Source organism: Neolamprologus brichardi, chromosome 15, assembly GCF_056152115.1.
Source record: "Neolamprologus brichardi isolate AB-2024 chromosome 15, ASM5615211v1, whole genome shotgun sequence".
Classification (NCBI taxonomy): domain Eukaryota; kingdom Metazoa; phylum Chordata; class Actinopteri; order Cichliformes; family Cichlidae; genus Neolamprologus; species Neolamprologus brichardi.
Window position 1 is genome coordinate 1,100,830 of NC_142118.1, and position 20,120 is coordinate 1,120,949.

Genomic DNA, 20,120 nt, shown 5'->3' on the forward strand with positions numbered 1-20,120 from the left:
CCCTCTGTTCGTACCTTTAACCTGAGCCAGGTGAGCTATGAAGAAATACTTTAATGACTCATTCACTCATGAGATCTTCTGGACGTCTATACGTGAAAACAGAAACCACAGCGAGTTCTTACATGCAAACAGACCCCTGGACATGCAGTGACCTCCACTACATACAGCATTTCATAAACCACAGACTTGCAGTCGGGTTCACGCTGTGCTCGGGGGAGTGGTGCGAGGACGCGTCAGAGGGAGGTTTCAGCGTGTTGGGGCAAGATATACCGCCTCTCTTTTGCCTTCAACATTAGTGTTTAAGGAAACCGTGGCGTGCCTCTGATTGCTGACATTTGGACTTATTCTCACTTTCTATCTCCATCATGGATCATGTGCCAAGAGTCTAAACGAGGATGCAGGACAGCTGGGATTCACAGACAAACTCAGCGAGCGAGCTCAATGATAAATACACATCTCAAGGTACGGTCTTACCCTGGTGGGTTTTACTTAAATAAGTGTGTATACAGGCCACCTTTGAAAAGAAAACAAAAGAGGACCATCGTTGGTCTCCTGCTTCCTTGACTTCATTCTTAGGGAATTTTCCAGGTAGGTTCTTGGCTTCGTGTCATTTGATTGCCCAATCATTTAGTGTTTTAGTATCAAATTTATTATTATTATAAAAACGTTCCTTCTCCAGCACTGTTCAGTTGGGTTTCATGTAAACTGTCTATCTATAAAACAGAGTATGGACATTTAATTACTAAATACCTCAATATTCTGCATTCTTCTGAGATTTACGACATTAAAAACCAGCTGCTTCATATCGTATCAATCTCTATCCCGCTCTGACGTGACACAGACGCAGGTCACTTGTTCTGCAGTTAAAAGCACCAAAGCATTGGACGTGGATCTTTTGCGTCCTTGTGCTTGCAGGGTGGGGCCTCGTGGATCAGAATAATCCTGGTTCCTCCTGTGGATACTGATTGGGATCATGTTTGGGAGGCTAGGTCAGTGCCTGGGGCTATTATCTTTCTTCTGTGGCCTGGTGGGGCACAGTGTCTCGCTCCTGTCAGAGTGCTGTGGGTGTGCACAGGTTATTTAGTCCACAGCAATGTTTAGGGTGGCTAGTGAGTGCTAAAAGCTAATCGAGTTACTAATATTTGTCACAATAACAACCATACGAATAAAGCACCAACGATTTCCCATTACACTGCGTTCCATTAACGTTATGGCTGATCACTGCTGATGCCATGTTTTATTTAAATATTGGTGTACCAAGGCCCTGTTTTCTCTTCCTCAGATGAACGAAAAGCAGTGCAGAGGAGAACCTTCACCAGGTGGATGAATGTGTTTCTGCAGAGAGTAAGGCACAAATCAGTTCATCAGATCACTCTGAAAAAAATGTGGTTATCAATGAGGGTCATGCTTTTTCCCCCCAGCGGGACCCTCCCATCGAAGTGCACGACCTGTTCACAGATATTCAGGATGGCAAAATCCTCATGGGCCTGTTGGAGGAGCTGTCTGGGTGCAGACTAGTAAGAATCGTGCTGTTCGGTGGACAAATGTGATGCCGAGAAAGATTTAGCCAAAGTTTAAATTTGGCCTCTGCAAGCGTAGCAGGAGTCTGGAAGCAGAGATTCACCAGGAGACGCTGGGAGCCCAGTTCCTGTGAAAAAGAGTTTGCTGTCATGGCCAGAGACAGGAAATGTTTAATTACTGCTGATGTCATTTCCTTTTTTCTGTTTAATTAGTCTCAAGCCTAACGCTTAGTCAAAGCCAAGCCAGCAGTTTCTCCCAGTTTACTGTCTTCGTGCTAAGTGTTGGTTGTAACGTCATTGCTCAGGGTTGCTATAATAACGGGAGCAGTCTTCTTAACAGCAATAAAATCAACCAGCTCGTTTCCCCAAACATGATTTTTCTCGTCTAACTTTGTTAGCTTTATAGGTTTAGGTCTTCTTCTCATCGCATCTTCAGACTTAACAACATTTCCAAGGCCTTGGTCTTTCTGGATGACAGACATGTGAGTGTGTTGTTGACATTGCTCTGACATGTATGAATGACATGATTTCAAATCAGGAATAACAAGTGATCGATGTTTCCTTGTTATCTCACAGGTAAAGCTGCTTGGCATCGATGCTTCTGGAATTGCTGATGGAAAACCGTCTGTTGTTCTTCACCTTGTTTGGAGCATCATCTTGCATTTTCAGGTTGGATTTATCATCTATGAGTCAAATGTCTTAATGTATCATCTTAGACTCACACCTCTGTGCTCCTCCTGCACAGGTAAAGGAGGTGATGGGAGGCCTCCAGAAGCATTTGTCTTCCAGCCTTTCCGCCTTGTCAATGAGCAGTTATCCCTCCTCTAATGACCTCTCACCCCAGCCAAGTGACACTGGCACATACTCTTGCAGCACTCTGCCAAGTAAAGGCAGGAAGGCTGGCAGGGAAGCAAAGTATCATGGGAAAGCAATCAAGGTGCTTCTGCAATGGGTCCAAAGATGCACATCAAAGTGAGCATAAAAAGATCAAAACACTTACAAAGTCATTTAATTAACACTGAGCCCAAACATATTCCCGCTCAAACAATGAAACAAAATGTCAGCAGGTTACTTCATCCTCTGAGCTCTAATAGGTGGTAAACGTATCCCAACATCAGCCCAAAATGAGCTTTCTTGTTAGAAATCAGAATAGTTTTAGACTGAGCTGGAGCGATGGCTCACACTGTCATTTAATTAAATGGCATTTTTAACTTTTTGCAGGTACGGGGTGGACGTGAAGGATTTTGGGAAGAGCTGGAGGAGCGGCTTGGCATTTCTTGCTTTGGTTAAGTCCATAAACCCAGACATGGTTGATCTGAGGGAAAGCTTTCATCGAGATCCAGTGGAAAACATCCGGCAGGCTTTCATGATAGCCCATCACAGCTTGGATGTACCTCCACTGCTGGAGCCTGAAGGTAAAAAATCACCACGTTGATTATGTGCCCAGAGTTATGAGAGATTTCCTCTCATGTTTACAGCAAACTGTAAACATGAGAACAAGTCTTCTATAAATGCATATATGAAACTCAAGCCCAGGGGGCTGACAGGACAAATGGAAATGAATGAATGTTTCTCTGAGGTATAGTGGATGGAGAAAAGGCACAAGCTGGTGCACAAAACATCAACAGCATACAGGAAGCTGTCAGACAGCACAGGACAGCCCACAGCTCCCACTGCCACGCCCCCGTTCTTGCAGCATGAAGATGACGGACAGTGTTACGCTTATGAATTAAGGGCCCTGCTTATACAACAGCACGGCCCTGAGTCAGGACTGTTATTGAACCAACTTACTTACAGAATCAACCATGGACTTATTTATTTATTTGAAGAGTTCAGAAAAACGTCCTGACTCAGGAACATGAAAAATGTATAAAATGAGAGTCATGTGGATTCACAATGTCTCTAGAGAAAGCCACAAATATCACATTTTATATCTCTTGCAATATTTAGCTAACATAAATTAGTCAGTGTTGAAATTTCAAATAAACCCAGACCTAACTCAACCAACCATCCCCTAAACCAGGAACCTTCAGCCCCACAGAGCCACACGATATGCAAATTATTATTTTGAGGGCCAACGTGGTGCATATACTGTAGTGATGTTCGATTCGTGAACGAATCGTTCAATACTCGAGAATCACTTTACTGACTCATGAATCATGATTCACAAGCCCAACTGACTCACTGACTCATCCCTGTTGCTGTTAGCAAACTAATTCCATTAGTAGAAATATATCTAGCTTATAATTACAATTGTGTGTGTGTGTGGGGCGGGAACAACAGCCAGTTTCTTAACAGAAACATTTCTGCTCTGAACTGGAAGAAAAAACCCTGAGTAGAAGCTCACATCAAGAAAATAGCTCCTCGGTTCACAGTAGCATCGCTCTGCTAACATGCTTGGAGTCATTTTTGACCAGGATATGTCCTTCAACGCACATATTAAACAAATATGTAAGACTGCGTTCTTCCATTTGCGCAACATCTCTAAAATTAGAAATATCCTGTCTCAGAGTGACGCTGAAAAACTAGTTCATGCATTTATTACTTCCAGGCTGGACTACTGCAATTCATTATTATCAGGATGTCCAAAAAACTCACTGAAAAGCCTTCAGTTAATCCAAAATGCTGCAGCAAGAGTCCTGACAGGGACTAGAAAGAGAGAGCATATTTCTCCTGTTTTGGCTTCCTGTTAAATCCAGAATTGAATTCAAAATCCTGCTCCTCACATACAAGGTCTTAAATAATCAGGACCCATCTTATCTTAATGACCTTGTAGTACCATATCACCCTATTAGAGCACTTCGCTCCCGCTCTGCAGGCCTACTTGTTGTTCCTAGAGTATTTAAAAGTAGAATGGGAGGGAGAGCCTTCAGTTTTCAGGCCCCTCTTCTGTGGAACCAGCTTCCAGTTTGGATTCGGGAGACAGACACTATCTCTACTTTTAAGATTAGGCTTAAAACTTTCCTTTTTGCTAAAGCATATAGTTAGGGCTGGACCAGGTGACCCTGAATCCTCCCTTAGTTATGCTGCAATAGATGTAGGCTGCCGGGGATTCCCATGATGCATTGAGTTTTTCCTTTCCAGTCACCTTTCTCACTCACTATGTGTTAACAGACCTCTCTGTATTGAATCATATCTGTTATTAATCTCTGTCTCTCTTCCACAGCATGTCTTTTATCCTGTCTTCCTTCTCTCACCCCAACCGGTCGCAGCAGATGGCCCCGCCCCTCCCTGAGCCTGGTTCTGCCGGAGGTTTCTTCCTGTTAAAAGGGAGTTTTTCCTTCCCACTGTCGCCAAAGTGCTTGCTCATAGGGGGTCATATGATTGTTGGGCTTTTCTCTGTATCTATGAAGCGCCTTGAGGCGACTTTTGTTGTGATTTGGCGCTATATAAATAAAATTGAATTGAATTGAAATTGAATTGAATTGAATGCTAACAGCTAACATGCTAACAGCACATTTGAGCTACTCACCCCCTCCCTCCTGGCTCACAGCTTCTTCTTCTTCTTGATTGGACACCAATGTTAAGGTGCATTACCGCCCCCTGGCTCACAGCTCAGTGGACATTTAGATGAGAAAACATATATTTAACACATTTAAGGAAAATACTAATAAAATACAAATAAACACAATAAATGTTTATTAAGCAATTTTGATAGGAAATTGCTTAATTTTAGAAATGTTTTTGCTCTTTTTTGCTCTTTAAAATAGTTGTTTTCTTTTAGAATCATTCATCTTAGCAGTGGGATTTACATGAAAAGATAAACAAATTAAGTTTGAGTGAAAATGTACATTTTTTTGCACTCTCTGGTCGACTGACTCAGTGAATCAAATGACTCAAAAAACTCGATTCACTTTGGTGAGTGACTCATTAAAACTCGATTCAGTAAAAAGAATCAAATTTACCATCACTAATATCCAGCATGTTTCCCAACAGTAAAGGGTATGTGGTTCAGTCCCTGGCTGCCACAGTCTGCATGCCAAGTATCCTTGGGCAACATACTCGCCCCTGGCGATGCATCCATCGCAGCGTGAATGAGTGTGAATGTTAGTGAGCACTTAAAAGCACAGAAGGCAGTGCTTGTGTGATTGGCTGAGTGCGGCTACAGGAGAGTAGAAACTCACTAATCAGCCATTTATATGTTCACCCTGTTTCTGGACACAAAGTGCTGCTTTTTGAAACTGATCAGGTTTAAGGCAAATCTACACTGGCTGGACTTACAAGCCACACACACACACACACACACACACACACACACACACACACACACACACACACACACTCCTCGTGCCTATGGTACGACAACTTTTCTCCGTGCCCCTGGTACACTGCGCAGAAACACCTTGCCACACACACACACACACACACACACACACACACACATATATGATTTTTTTTAATCGTTCCCTGCAGATGTGGCGTGCTCTTCACCAGACGAGCAGTCCATCATCACCTACGTCTCGATGTTCCCAAAGTGTCACTCAGGCACAGATGAGGTTAGTGCTGCACAAGTTCACCTTCACTACAGTCTCACAGCGAGGTAGATATAAAGAAATAAATTTATATCACTCAGTAACGTCTGTTGCTACAGTAACAGATGGACAAACATATCTGTTCATAAATGACGTACTGAGAAGGATTAATGATATATAAATGACTTACTAATACCTTCATAGTGTGACATTATTATATGCCAGCAGAATTTCTTTGGTTCTGCTATCACTGACATGCTTATATTACAGGCTCCCACACCAGATATTGACATTCCCGAGATTCCCAGTTTTGGATCACTTGAGTCAGTCAGCTTTGAAGAGACGGACGCTGATGTTCCAGAAGTCCAGGTGTTGCTGGAAGGCTTGGAGAAGAGCAGCGAGCAGCTTCTGTGGAAGCGTTGGTCTCGGAGATCTTCAGGAAGTCCCCGTTCTCCGTCCTTTCGCACAAACGGAACAGCTGCCTCCGACCAACCTGCTGGGACTGCTTCAGACTCACATTACAAAAAAAGGAAAGGCAGTGCACGATGCACTTTACAGCCACCCAGTCCTCTGGATGCTGGCATAGTCAGCCAGGAGGTCCAGCTGTGGTTGGACAGTGGACTGGATCAAGGCTACGACGAGCGACGAGCACAAAGCTGCTATTCTTTAAGCTCCGAGGAAGGAATCTACGGCTTACCATCGCTGGATTCAGATGAGGAGGATGCATATAGCTACATCCTAGAGCTGAATAAAGATGTGTTTCAACCATCTAATCAGCTGAAAAGACAAGTACCAAAGGTCAAAGAGGAAACAGCAGAGGAAATGAAAGAAGAATCCAAATATCAGGAAGGCTCCTTTTTACAAAAGGCTGATTTTGAGCTTGAATCGGCCCAGGCAGTGGTGCACAGGAAGTTTGATTTTGACAAAAATGAAAGAAATCTCAGAAAAATGACAGACGGTGGAGCAGCGCTTGACTTTAAGCCAGAGGGTGAAAGTAGAAGCACAGAGGAGCATGAAGAGCAGCGGGCTAATAGAGCACAGAGCGATGATGATGGGGATTATTGTGAGGAAGAAAGGGGGAAAAAGATGTTCAAGAATGGGGTCAACAAAACAGAGGACACTGCAGCGCAAGCAACTGTTGAAGTGGCCCGTTGGCAGGAAGACACCGAGGACGGAAGAGATGCAGAGCTTTCCAAAAAACGTGGACAGGTGGGAGGGCAGGATTTAGGGAATGAAAGCCAAGATGCTGCTGTGATGAAAGAAGATGGGAAGAGCCAGAAAAGTACAAATTCAGAAAGTTTTAAGAGTGAAGTAAATGGAAAAATAATAACTGATGAGGCTGCCTGTGAAGTCAGAAGTGACACAGAAGAAGAAAGTGGCAGGAAGTGCAAAGAAGAAAAAATGAGAGACGCTGATGAAGCGATGGATTCAGCAGAGTCTGGGTTTGTTAAATCAGCAGCTGGAGAGGAGACGACAGCGACAGAGCACGATGGGGAGGAGAGTCCCAGGACACGCACACCTGGAGGTTTCTGGCCTCCTGCCTGCAGTCCAACCCCTCAGTCACCCAGGTAACGATTTATCAGTAAACATATAACGCGGCTTTCACACAGATGATGAGCATCGTTTCCTTTTACAGCTGCTGCTGCTGTTTCTCTTGTATTGCAGCATAAAGCGAGTAAATACTGTCGCATTACTGTCAGAGGGTCTTTGTGCAAACAGCAGCCTGGGATGGAAAGCGCTCACAGTGTGATCACGGCCCAGAGGAATATTTCTATAGAGGCTGTGTTTTTCAGCTCAATAGTGCCACCTACTGATGAAGGGGGGCAGAGACATCAGGCTGCTCATGGGAACTAACAAACTTCACGCCCCTTAAACATCCTGGCCTCCCTCTTCATGTCTTAGGCTACGTTCACACTGCAGGCGAAAGCGCATCAAATCCAATTTTTCTGACCCTGTGCGATCATGGTGACAGTGTGAACGGCACAAATCAATATTTTCAAATCCGATCTGGATCACTTTCGTATGTGATGCTGAATCCGATACATATCTGATGTTTTAGAAAGCGACTGCTGTTTGATGGTCATGTCGCATTAAATCCGTCTTTTACGACACCGACACAAGACAGACGCCAATTATCAGCGCCAGAGAAGACATCGCGAACACTTCCATCCAGTGTAGATGTCAGTGAAACTGTTGGGAAGACAACGTTGGAGAAACGTGAACATTTTATTTGTTCTGTATAATCTGCAGAAATCTGCAACTATCCTTTGAAGCAGCGCTCCTCTAAAACAGCAATAAGGATCATTATTAGGTTATTTACATTATTATGTAAATAACAAAATAACTTAAAGCAAAAATTGGGAAACGTGAAGTCCGAAGTCTTTATATTAACGGCCATCAGTCAAACAATACTGTTGCTCTGGGTCTAAACAGAGCGCGTTGTGTGTGACGTCTTCTTTTGCGCATGCGGCCGCTTTGAGCGTTCACACTAGAGCGCGTTTGCTGTCGCATTTTATTTGTAGTGTGAACGAGCAGACAAAAACATCGGATTTGATCAAAAAATCGGAATTGAGCATCAAGACCTGCAGAGTGAACGTAGCCATAGCACTTACCTGGCTAAACAGTATCGTCACACTGAGAAGTTTAAGTTATTGGTGTTTTTATATATGAAATAAAACATGCTTCACTTTCGAGCATGTTTTAGGATTTCTATTAAGTCACAGGGCTGCTTAAAGTTAACTTAAAGTCTGATGAGCCAGTCTCAGAATGCTGTTTATTGTAATTTAGCCATAGAAAATAAGAGTTACATGGATATGATATTGTTGAAGCTTCTGTTTGGATAAACACTATAAAAAGATATCTGCCTTTGAATGTATCTGTAGTTTTTGCTACTCCTGAGTACCTTCACCTCACACTTTGTTTGTCTCCAGCGGTGACGAAGGATCCCTTCTTCAGCCTTCAGCAGCCTCTTGTGGTGTGACCCTGTCAGAGCTGGAAATGCTCCTGGTCTGCTGGATCCTGCTGTACTGCTGCCTCATCCTCAGTCAGACGAACCTCTGAGTCACTGCAGCACAAGCTTCTTATTGCGACATGCTCACGAGCCCAGTTACCACTAATGAGGCAAACAGGGACACATAAGGCTGGACTGACTCTTCGTCTGTGACAGTTTCCTAAAGACGCCATTTAAGCAGATACACAGAATAATCTGATAAGACTCAGGGCCATAGTTTCAGATAAAGCTAAATCCTGTAATCCTCATTGTTACACAGACGTTCAGCTGCTCGGTCTTGCACCGCACTTATTATCAGAAATGGTTTGGGGGCTTTTTTTTTTTTTGCTGAACACATGTCCAAAAATTGATTTTCCTAGAAAAATGACTGCTTTTTGAAATTCACTGGACAAAACCGACCACACGGTGGCGCTGCAGCATCGCAGCGACCTTCTTATTGGACAAACTGTCCATACAGCATCCTGTTGCCTGCTGAAGATCCCATGTGACCTGCTGTTTAATTAGAAGCTGTATTGACAAGTGAAGATTAAGCTGATAATACTTAATGAGCACTTTGGCATTTCACAGACTCTCACTGTGTCACTTATGGCTGAGTGTGGACCGCTTTATTGTCTTCATCTCAGATGCTGCCCGAGTTCAAGCTGATTTTCCCCACAGGCTTTCTCCGTCATATTTTTGTGACCATCTGATACAAACAATAAAGCAGCTGCTTGATGTGTGTGCGTGTGATCCACTCATAAACAGATAGATGTTGTCATTTTAAGCAGTTTGGACTATTAGGTAATGCCTTTTGGAATATCACAGTGACAACAGAGCGAAACAGAAGCATGCATTAGTTGCATAAGTCTTCAAAATTAACGTTGAAGAGAAAGTGTATTAAGTTGGGGGTCGGGTGAGTATTCTCTGTCCTCTCTGCCCACAAATACTCAAACATTCACTGCTGGTCAAATTCTAAGAAGTTAAAAACACACTGCCTTTGTTTGCTTAGAGCATTACCCCTGAGTCGAAAGCTCAGCCCTGGAGATCGATATACTTTCAACACCGCCACCCCCACACCGAGCCACGAGAACAACACTCCCCCAAAGCAAGGGGTTTGTTGGTCTTATGCACGGTCAAGCCAGGATAGCGAGAGAAGCAGCAATGATGTCTGCTGTGTTTTATATGAATAAGAGTGCTAGTGTTGCTAACGTGTCCCTCGGCGTATAGATCAGCTGCATCAGCCCTAAACACGGCCTCGACCTTTGAACCGTATCCTGACCCGGCCAGCAGAACTGCTACTGAGCCTGACGTCCAGCAGCAGCATCACCCTCGGGCCTGGGTCAGCTCTGGCTCAGCTTGCCCAGCTTCTGGGTCTGATAACCAGAGCCGGCCCTGGAGGCCCCAGGGATGGTGGCCAGCTAGACAGAACACAGCCTGCAGGCCACCATATCTGCTCTCACAGATGTGCAATGCAGCCTCATCTGCAGGAGGGAGGGAGTGGAGGTGGGCTTCAGAAGGCAACGTCTGGAGCCAGGACGGATGCTGGGATTGGTGGTGCCACAGCAGGAGTGGCAAACTGCACCTCAGGCAGATGATGGTGCAAAAAAAAAGAACTGGGGGTCAGTTAAGATTGCGTAGCAGCCTACATGTTGATGGACGAGCTACACTATAAAAATGTATTTTCCAGGTCTCATGAATCTGAGTGGAAACACCTGCAGGCCTCTGACAAACTTAACAATCATGTGTATTACAAAGGTAGCTTATAAGTATATACGTTTCAAAGAATATATTTATATTTATACATGAATATGTGGTTAGAGTATAAACCAAGTGTTTTTTATAGGAATGAAACTTTGTTATTATGTGTTGATCATGTCAATAACAAACACATCAGGTATTCAACCATTTGATAAGCCCCACACAGACCTTCAGGCTGAATGCTGCAACCACCTCGCTGCTCCTGGTTTCTGCCTCTCTGACAGCTGTATGAGCTTCTGGCTCAGGAACAGGAAGCCTGGGCCAGCTGGGAAGGCAGCTGGTTAAAACCACAGCATGTCAATCTACCAGCGACACATCGGGCTGGGATTGAGTCATTTTGCATCCCCGTTGGAACATCTCCCAACAGTGCTGAAATATTTTACTTAAAGCGGATGCAGCATGGTGTATTTAAGTGAATACAGAATCTAAAATATGCCAGTAGCATCTTAGGTACAGATTTATGATATCCTACTGCAGCACAGACTCAAGATGTTTGACTGCATCTGTGTCATTTTGCATCCTTTCTTCATACAGAGATTCAAAGTATTCCAAGTTAACACAGCATAGGAGGACTGTTTGTTACCCAAACATACTTTTACTTCATGGCTCCATCTTTCTGAATATGAAAACATGCTTATTTTGTTCTATGTAAGTTTATGTTTCCAGTTTAGTTTTGTGTATAAAACATAAACATAAAGCCATCTATTGGATATTGGGGATTTTCTTATTTTATTTTATTTTATTTTATTTCATTTTATTCTTATTCTTATTAATAATATATATATATATATATATATATATATATATATATATATATATATATATATATATATATATATATATATATATATATATATATATATTATTTTCTGCTGTGTTTTACTTGCATCTATTTGAAAGACTGAGTGTAAACACACAAAATATTTTATTTTATGTGCTGGAATGTGCAGAAAATAGGTTTAAATGTTAAACTAATTTTAAATGTTTGCTTGATGCATAAAGTTAAAAGATTAAAACTAATAAAACAAGTTTTAAAAAGAGACTTTTCCATTTGATTACATTTTGTATGATGATTATGCAGAAAAAGTAGAATTGGGCTGAAAGATCTATCACTTTATCACCTATTCAGGTTGTAAATCGTGTTTTTAAAAAGTAACTAAGTAACTAATTACTTTTGAAAATAAGTAATCAGTAAAGTAATGGGATTACTTTTTGGGGGAAGTAATCAGTAATTAGTTACTGATTACTTTTTTCAAGTAATTTGACCAACACTGCATGTGGCTTCTTCTTTGCATGACAGAGCCTTAACCTGCCACCGTGGACGCAGTGGGGAACTGTGTTCACACACGTGTTTCTTTCTTTTGCAGATTGGTGAATCTCTGCCTCAAAGATGCTCTTTTAATAGCCGGTCGTCTTATTTTCCAGCCTTTTGTTAATCTCTCCCAACTTTTATCAGATTTGTTGGTGCCACCAAATTAAAAACAATCACTTTTCTTAAAGTGGTACACAAACTGGGATTGTGCGTTGTGTCCCAGTTGTTGTGATAATCCTTAGAACACCTCTGAAGCAGTGAGGTGAAAACACTGTGAACACCACAAACACGTTATTTGCATATTTATGCAGAGGTGAGTCCAGGTGTGACCCCGTTGTGAAATATGTTCACTGATAAGTGTTTTGACTCCTGAATCCACAGTCTGTGGAGCTGTGTCAGTCCAACTGCTTCCTGTTGTCAGGTGGAGTCGTTTACTAGTCAGATATAATTACTGTCAGTGAAACGTCAGATTGTAACACGGCTTCTCAGAGCAAACGCATTAACTGACTGTTGTTTCCACAGGCGGCAGAAAGTTTCAACTCAGGAAATCCTTCAATTTACTGAGTCTCCTGAGGAGCGCTGGGGTATCATCCACTTTCTCCCACTCAGCCAACTTCTCTGGATTATTGGAGGGAAAGATGCCGTCACTCCTCGAGGTGAAGAAAGAACCAAATAATGGAAAACCATGAAGCTGCCAAACACACTGAAACACAACAAAGGTTTTTTACTTTTCCCTTGTCTCCTTCACCTCGTTTAGAGATCCACTTCTCCTCACTCTGTCCTCTAACTGCTCCTTTTTCCATGTCCTTACATTTACACACCTGATGAGGTCACGCTGAAGGTGGGAGAAACTAAGGCAAAGGACGGGGGGAGACCTGACACCATGCTCGACTTCTCTGCCCCCCCATGAGTAACCTTTGGCAGCTCGTTCATGCTCATAATCTGTGACGCGGGGCTCATCCTGCTTATTGGATGACTCGTGGATCCCACCGACGTCTCGACATGAGTGAACATCACACAGAGAAGATGACAGTCGCGGTGCAGCGTATCATTTCCTGTCAGGAAAACAGCAGTTTCACTGAAGTTGCAGAGAGTTTGGTTTTTCAAACATTACAGGGTGATTTATGGTTTATTTCTCCATTTTCATGAAATGATGAAAAGAGATTTAAATGGCAGCAATTTATCCCGGTGACTGAGTCTCTGCTATTCTTGCAAAAGTAAAACATAGAAAAGCTTTTCTCTCATTACAAAAGCATTTTCTCTTTTTGTCACTTTTTCACTCTGAAAGCTATTTCCTCCTGTAACATCTCTTCATCATCTTTGGCAATTACTGGAAATTGTTTTGCAAGAGCGTGTAGCATCATTCTCCAACAGCAGAAGAGAAATGCTCACGATGTGGTGTCACATTAGCACGCTGAGGTTTAGCAGCTCGTGCTTTTCACCTCACTCAGTCTTGTGTAGATATCGTGATGATCTTAAGCTCACTGAGAAGATGATGAATGGATAATAGTTTGATTAACAGGACAACAGATTTATCACACGCATATTAATCAAGAGCAGTCCCACTGACTGATGGAAACCCAGATCAAAGTGTTCCAGAGGTGTAATCTGGATAAAAATATCCGGGTTTTCCTTCCATGGATCATATAATCCAGCTCACCTTTGACCTGGTCCAGGAAGGAAGAGGAAGTGGCTGCATTGATATGTTTGTTCTATTTCTGCTTTTTGCATGTGCTGCTCGGCTCTGTCGTTGCTTTGCACAAATATGTGCACATATTTAACGGCACCATCTGCCGTTTTTTGAGCGATGGTGGACCAAAAGCACCAGCGCAGATCGGTGTCACGATGACAATGAAACGGTGATTCAAGTGATAACAAATGAACAGTGAACAAGGCTGTTTAATTTTAATGTTAATGGGGGCAATGCCGTCATAGCAACTCTACTACTATTATTATCTCTGTATGTGGAAGGACACTCTGGGCCAGACTGTTTATATGTTTGACAACTAATAAAAAAACCATAAATACACTAAAACTCTCAAAACCGTGTTAGTGTTGCCACTGAGCAGGATTTTTATCAGTTCTCTTCAACATTTGTTTGTTTGAGGATCTCAGATGCTTAATTTTCGATGGTGAGTGCAGACTGTCAGACCAAAGCAAAGATGAGAAAATATGATAAAAATCATAAATAACATGTGCAGCTGGAGTGGAGCTAATATGGCATGTATTTGAATTTATTTATTTAAAAGGGACAGTGCAGTTAAACATAGTTCAAGTGCAAGACATGAGACTGATGTACCGCACATAGGTTTATAGCTACTGCTAATTTTCAACAATTGTCCCTTGTTGGGCGTACAATCGAAATAAATACATATTACAATAAAACATACATTTTCATGCATGTAGTGCCAACAATTCAGCGTTAGCCATGCGACAGACCCGTGACCCATCCAGGGTCATTCCCCGCCTCTCGGCCGTAACAGGTTCGAGCCCCCGGTGACCCGACTTTTACACGTTAATTAAATTTGAGCTGTTAATGATTCCTAATGTAAATAAGAGTGGAAATGAATGTTGCAGAAAAACAGTTATTGTTTGATTCAGTGCAAAGAGCAATAATAATACATACTAATTAATTCTAATTCTAGTAAGTTATTTAAATGTGGAGTGCACTCGAAGTCCTGCTACTTATTTCTAATGTGGAGGCTGCACATTAGAGCTCGGGACACGGTTTCGCTCGTCAGCAGGTCAAAGTGAAATGACTTTTAGTGACTGAACAGGTTTTTGTGGTGTGTTAACACAGCCAGGCTCTCTTTGAGCTCAGCACATCATTATGTGTTTTGGCAGCAGCATTTCCGTCAATGTAAAATAAAATTAGCATCTGATTAGGACCAAGTATAAAAACATTTTCACATTTTCTGCATCACTAAATGATTCAGTGTAAATTACAGCACCAACGCGACACGCTGTTTGTGCTTCAGAGAGTTACTCAGAAACTTTAAGCTTCACATAGCTCGATAAGCTACAGTATTAACCTCCTCAGACCCGAACTCTTCCACAACATGCATTTTTAATTTCACTTTCATATTTGGGCTGATTGGGGCCCGGTGAATGTAAAAACAAAGAATTACCAGATCTTTTTTTTACCAGGGCAAATTTTTTTTTCGTTTTTAAGAAAAAAAAGAGCCACATATGAGGATATTTGTTTAAAATGTTGATAGAACAGTAGCAGCATAATGTCCTCGTGAGTGGATATCAGGCCCATGTAGAGCAAAATTGAGTATTTTGGTCTAAATAACCCAAAATGTGACGTCCACATATGTGGACGCAGGTCCTAGGAGGTTAATAATAATAATAATAATAATCATCATCATCATCATCATAATATGTAATATAATAAGTCAAAACACTCAAGGACACTTCACAGAACAAATAAGACGAGCATAAAAACAGGAAATAAACAGAATAATAATTTTTTTTAATTGCATGCAGTAGTTATACAGAGCAGGCTCTGGTTCTTGAACAGGTGGGTTTTGAGGACTTAAAACGGGGGAAAGAACTGATGTTTCTGAGGTCGGGGGGTGAGGAACTCCACAGTCGAGGGGCAGAGCTAAAAGCCCCGCCCCCCACAGAAACAAGACGAGAGGAAGGAACAAAAAGAAGAAGAGAAGAGGAGGATCTGAGGCACCGGGATGGAGATCTGGACCAATCAGAGAGATGTGGTGGGGAGAGACAATGAATCGCCTTAAATGTGTAGAGGAGTAAAATTAACGTGGAGTTGAACCGGGAGCCAGTGAAGCTGCTTCAGGATGGGTGATGTGGTGAGTGGAGGGGGTCCTAGTAATAATACAGGACACGTTGGACACGTTGGCGCTTGTTGATGGATTTGTGTTGGCAGGCCAGATAAGAGTGAGTTACAGTAGTTGATCAGAGAGGTAACAGGACTATGGACGAGCATAGCAGTGGCATGTGGAGTGAGGAAGGGGCGGAGGCGATGGATGTTACGGAGGTGAACATAAGCTGACCGAGTGACATTAGTGACGTGAGAGTTACAGGATAACGTGCTGTCAAGAATGACGCCCAAACCTTTCACAGAAGGAGAGATAGAAACCGCCGAGTTAATGATGGTAACAGAAAAAGTGTTAGTCCCTGATAGCAAGGATTTGGAGCTCTGTAGTACACACTAAACAAAAACAAACAAACAAACAAACATGCAAAGCGTAGCAGGAAACAGGAAGCTGTCAGCTCATGTAAAACACTGGTAGCACAAAATCCTGAAAAGGTAAGTTTGAACTTGTTAAACTGGAAGAGAACAAAGATCAAATCAAAGCTCCATAACTACTGTGTTTGCTCTGTGAGACGGTCAGCAGGTTCGAGCTGCTTTTCCAGGCGACCTTTTTGTCCTCCAGTTAAATCTGTCATTTTTTAAGAGCAGCTGAAGATTTGAACGTTGTCTTCATGTTTAAATGATTATTGCATCACGCCACCTTTGTCTGTAAAAAAGCTTCAGTGGTTTTTTCCTTACTGTCCTCCATTATTTATTAACTTCATTTATCGATAGAAGAGACGAGTTCAAGCTGATAAAACGAGCACCGGCTGCACGGCCACAAAACCAACAACCTCAAACTGTGTTACATGGAGACACATTTCAACACGTTACTGCAATCATGCAGAGCTGTGCATTTTTTTAAATTAAAAACAGTAATTTAGCCTGCATCACATTTTTATGGAAGATGTGAGATCATAGAATTTAAATGACAAGCTGACAGCAGCTGATCGTCTGCTGTCCGTAAACCAGCTCGTTCTAGATTTTTGAATCAACTTTGCTCAGTTTATCATCAGTATTTACAGAGAAGTAGCTGAAGTTTGAGGACAACTGTGCCAGGCTGCCACCAACACGAACAAGATAAAACTGCTGCACGCTAAGAATACGTGTAAATGCAATTAATACAACCTCCCTTTTTAAAAATATGTTTTACTTCCAAAATGCATTTTCATGTGAACATTATTAAGATAGAATGAACTCAACGTTCACATCTGATTTGTCAGATCTTCTCTGATGATTATTGCAGGCACAAAATGAAAAATAAAAAATGGATTCGATGCATTTACGCTCATTTTTATCAGCTGTGTTGCATCACTGAAGCTCAGCCTCTCAGCATGGGACAGAGCAGAGAGATCACTCTGGGTTAATTTTTAACTGGACTGTAAACCGACTCTCGCTCTTGTATATAAAGAGGACGTTTCTGAGCAGCTGCCTGCAGCAGAGAGGACTTTAAAGGTAAGAACATTGCTTTATTAGCCAACCACTGAATGGATTTCAGGAAACTTAAACATTATGTTTGGTCCAGATCCTGCTCTGATTGTGTCAGATTCATTCCCACTGTTATCCCTGGAAGTGTTATCTTTGTTTTACATTTTAAATGCTTGTTTTTCTCTTGACAGTGCTCTAAAGATGCGTGGTCTCTTTGCTAGTTGTGCGCTCGCTGCGCTGCTCCTGGCCGTAGCCTTGGCCGACCACCACCATCACAGCTCTGCGCAGAGCAACGAGGAGCACGAGAGCTGCCACAGGCTCTCTGCTCCTAATGCTGACTTTGCTGCTGTCCTCTACAAAAGTCTGAATGCCAAGACTGCTGCTGGAAACAACATCTTCTTCTCGCCACTGGGCATCTCCACTGCCCTGTCCCTGCTATCTACTGGGGCCCGCGGTGAAACCCACAGCCAGCTGTTCTCCAGCCTGGGCTACAGCACCTTAAACCAGACTCAGGTCAACGAAGCCTACAAGCATCTCTTTCACATGCTTGGACAAAGCCAGGAGAACCAAAAGCTGGATGTTGGCAACGCTGCTGCGGTGCGCTCCGGCTTCAGTCCTCTGGAGCAGTTCTTAAACGACATCAAGCAGTACTACTCAGGTGAAATCTTTCAAGTTGACTTTACCAAACCTGAAGAGGCTGCAGCTGAAATCAACAAACTCATTGCCAGCAAAACCAACGACAAGATCAAAGACATGGTGAAAGACTTGGACACTGAAATGGCAATGGTCCTCATCAACTACGTCTACTTCAGAGGTAAGACACATGCAGACAGAACAGACAGTGTTTGTTCTCAGGTTCAAGGTTTTCACAGATAGAGATTAGCACAAATACACGAAACGAACAAGTCTGAAGGATGCAACGATTTCAAATAAGTACCCACTATCAATATCGACTTGATGTGACCTGTTACAGGACAGTGGGAGAAACCTTTCGACGGTAACATAACACGCAAAGAGGAATTCTATGTGGACGGAAGCACCACAGTTGAGGTGGACATGATGAGGAGGACGGGACGCTACGACTTCTACAGAGACGACGGGAACAGCGCCACCGTTTTAATGCTGCCGTACAAGGGCAACACCTCCATGATGATTGTTTTCCCCGATGAAGACAAAATGAATCAGGTGGAGGCTGCCATCAGCAAAGATCAAATCACGCGCTGGCACGATTCCTTCTTCAGGACGTAAGAGAGCACCTCGTAAGTGGCTGTTTGTGGTTGCGTATATTTCACTGGTGTTTCTCTCTTGTGTTTGTTTCTCAGTAACGTGAATCTTGGCATGCCAAAGTTTTCCATCTCTGCCAAAGCCTCCCTGGATGACACGCTGAAAGAAAGTGGAATAACGGACGCTTTTGGAGACGAAGCTGATTTTTCTGGCATGTCTGATGAGGTCCGGCTCAAAGTCTCAAAGGTAGGATCCCTGAATGTGACTTCATTGTTTTGTCCACTTCATGGACTCAAATGTGACCTTGGCTCTCGTGTCCTGGTTCCTCCAACAGGTGTCTCACCAGGCGGTGCTCAGCGTGGATGAAACAGGAACGGAGGCTGCTGCTGCCACCACTGTCGAGATCATGCCGATGAGTCTGCCCCAAGACATAACCCTCAACAGACCCTTCCTGCTCTTCATCCTTGAGCATTCAACAAAGAGCATCCTCTTCATGGGCAAGATCAACAACCCCACAGCCTAAGGACGCCCTTAGTGCGCCACATTTGTTGTTCACACTGCAGCAGTAGCTCAGGGGGTTATCTTTACCTCAGGATCTTAAAATGTTGTGGAGGTGCCGCTGTAATAATAAGAACGCCAATAGTGTGACGAATATGACATCACATAAGAGATATGAATCCGTCTGTCAGCATCAAACATTTATTAGTAAAAACTGAACTTGGCCAGAGGCAAAGATGTCTGAACATGTAGACACAGGTCATGAAAACAAGTCAAAGAAGCCTCTACGAACACAGCACATCAGCTGTTGTGCGGCCGATTGCGTTTTGAATTTGGTTCAACATGAAGTGAAATAAAAACTTTCCATGAACACAGGCCATGTTATATTATTTCATTTGTTTCAGTCCAGTGATCTTTATTATTCTATAATGAAGTCAGTGTCATTGCTGTAAGGCTCTTATCTGTTATTTACAGTTGATCTTAGGCAGAATTAAAAATATGATCTCACTCTGACCTGCTGATGGCGCTCAAGAGACTTATTACATTTCATCAGTCACCCGAGGATCCATAGAAGCTGCCGCTTTAATTTTGGGCTTAAGCTTGAGATTAATTGGGGGATTTTTTTGCCTGGTGAGTCATCATCAAAGATCAGAGTCAGTCCTCATCCTCACCTGAACATGTTCAGGCCCGGGAACTCGTTCACACCTGACACCAGGCTGTTCGCAAACACCCACATGCTGCGTTTTCTAAATATTTATATATGAAAGAAAAAGAAGATATTACTTTATCATTATTATTACATGATTTTATCAAACAGATTTATATTATTTACAGTTAAATCTAAATCTAACTCTTCAAAATAAAAAGCAGACTATTCCATGAAATATGGTGTGAACGTCAAGTGTTGAGGAAACAAACTTGTCATGTTGCCTGGCAACCACCTAGCAACAGGCTAAAAATACCCATTTGTAACGTTTGCAAAGTTTCTGACATCTGTATCATTTTAGGATTGCAACAGTAACACACACACACACACACACACACACACACACACACACACACACACACACACACACACACACACACACACACACAC

At 42.6% G+C, this 20,120-nt stretch overlaps 2 protein-coding genes across 3 annotated transcripts; both read left to right on the forward strand.

Annotated features, from left to right (window-relative positions):
- The first annotated feature begins 310 nt into the window (after window positions 1–310).
- On the forward strand, window positions 311–9,628 carry clmnb (calmin b). The gene is made up of 10 exons (XM_087852123.1): window positions 311–462; window positions 1,283–1,344; window positions 1,422–1,517; window positions 1,919–2,002; window positions 2,097–2,189; window positions 2,266–2,492; window positions 2,742–2,935; window positions 5,934–6,016; window positions 6,263–7,560; window positions 8,923–9,628. Exons 1-10 carry the CDS (start codon window positions 396–398, stop codon window positions 9,050–9,052), a joined length of 2,334 nt encoding a protein of 777 aa, XP_087708249.1. The 5' UTR covers window positions 311–395; the 3' UTR covers window positions 9,053–9,628.
- A 7,597-nt stretch (window positions 9,629–17,225) lies between these two features.
- LOC102776590 (alpha-1-antitrypsin homolog) lies at window positions 17,226–19,399 on the forward strand. 2 transcript variants are annotated; one of them, XM_006792969.3, is made up of 5 exons: window positions 17,226–17,329; window positions 17,494–18,116; window positions 18,276–18,546; window positions 18,625–18,772; window positions 18,861–19,399. In XM_006792969.3, the coding sequence occupies exons 2-5, from the start codon at window positions 17,504–17,506 to the stop codon at window positions 19,047–19,049; spliced, it is 1,221 nt and encodes a 406-aa protein (XP_006793032.2). In that variant the 5' UTR covers window positions 17,226–17,329; window positions 17,494–17,503; the 3' UTR covers window positions 19,050–19,399. The 2 variants fall into 2 exon arrangements, with proteins under 2 accessions (XP_006793032.2, XP_087708371.1); XM_087852245.1 differs by lacking the exon at window positions 17,226–17,329 and having other exon boundaries at window positions 17,466–18,116.
- The last annotated feature ends 721 nt before the right edge of the window (window positions 19,400–20,120 follow it).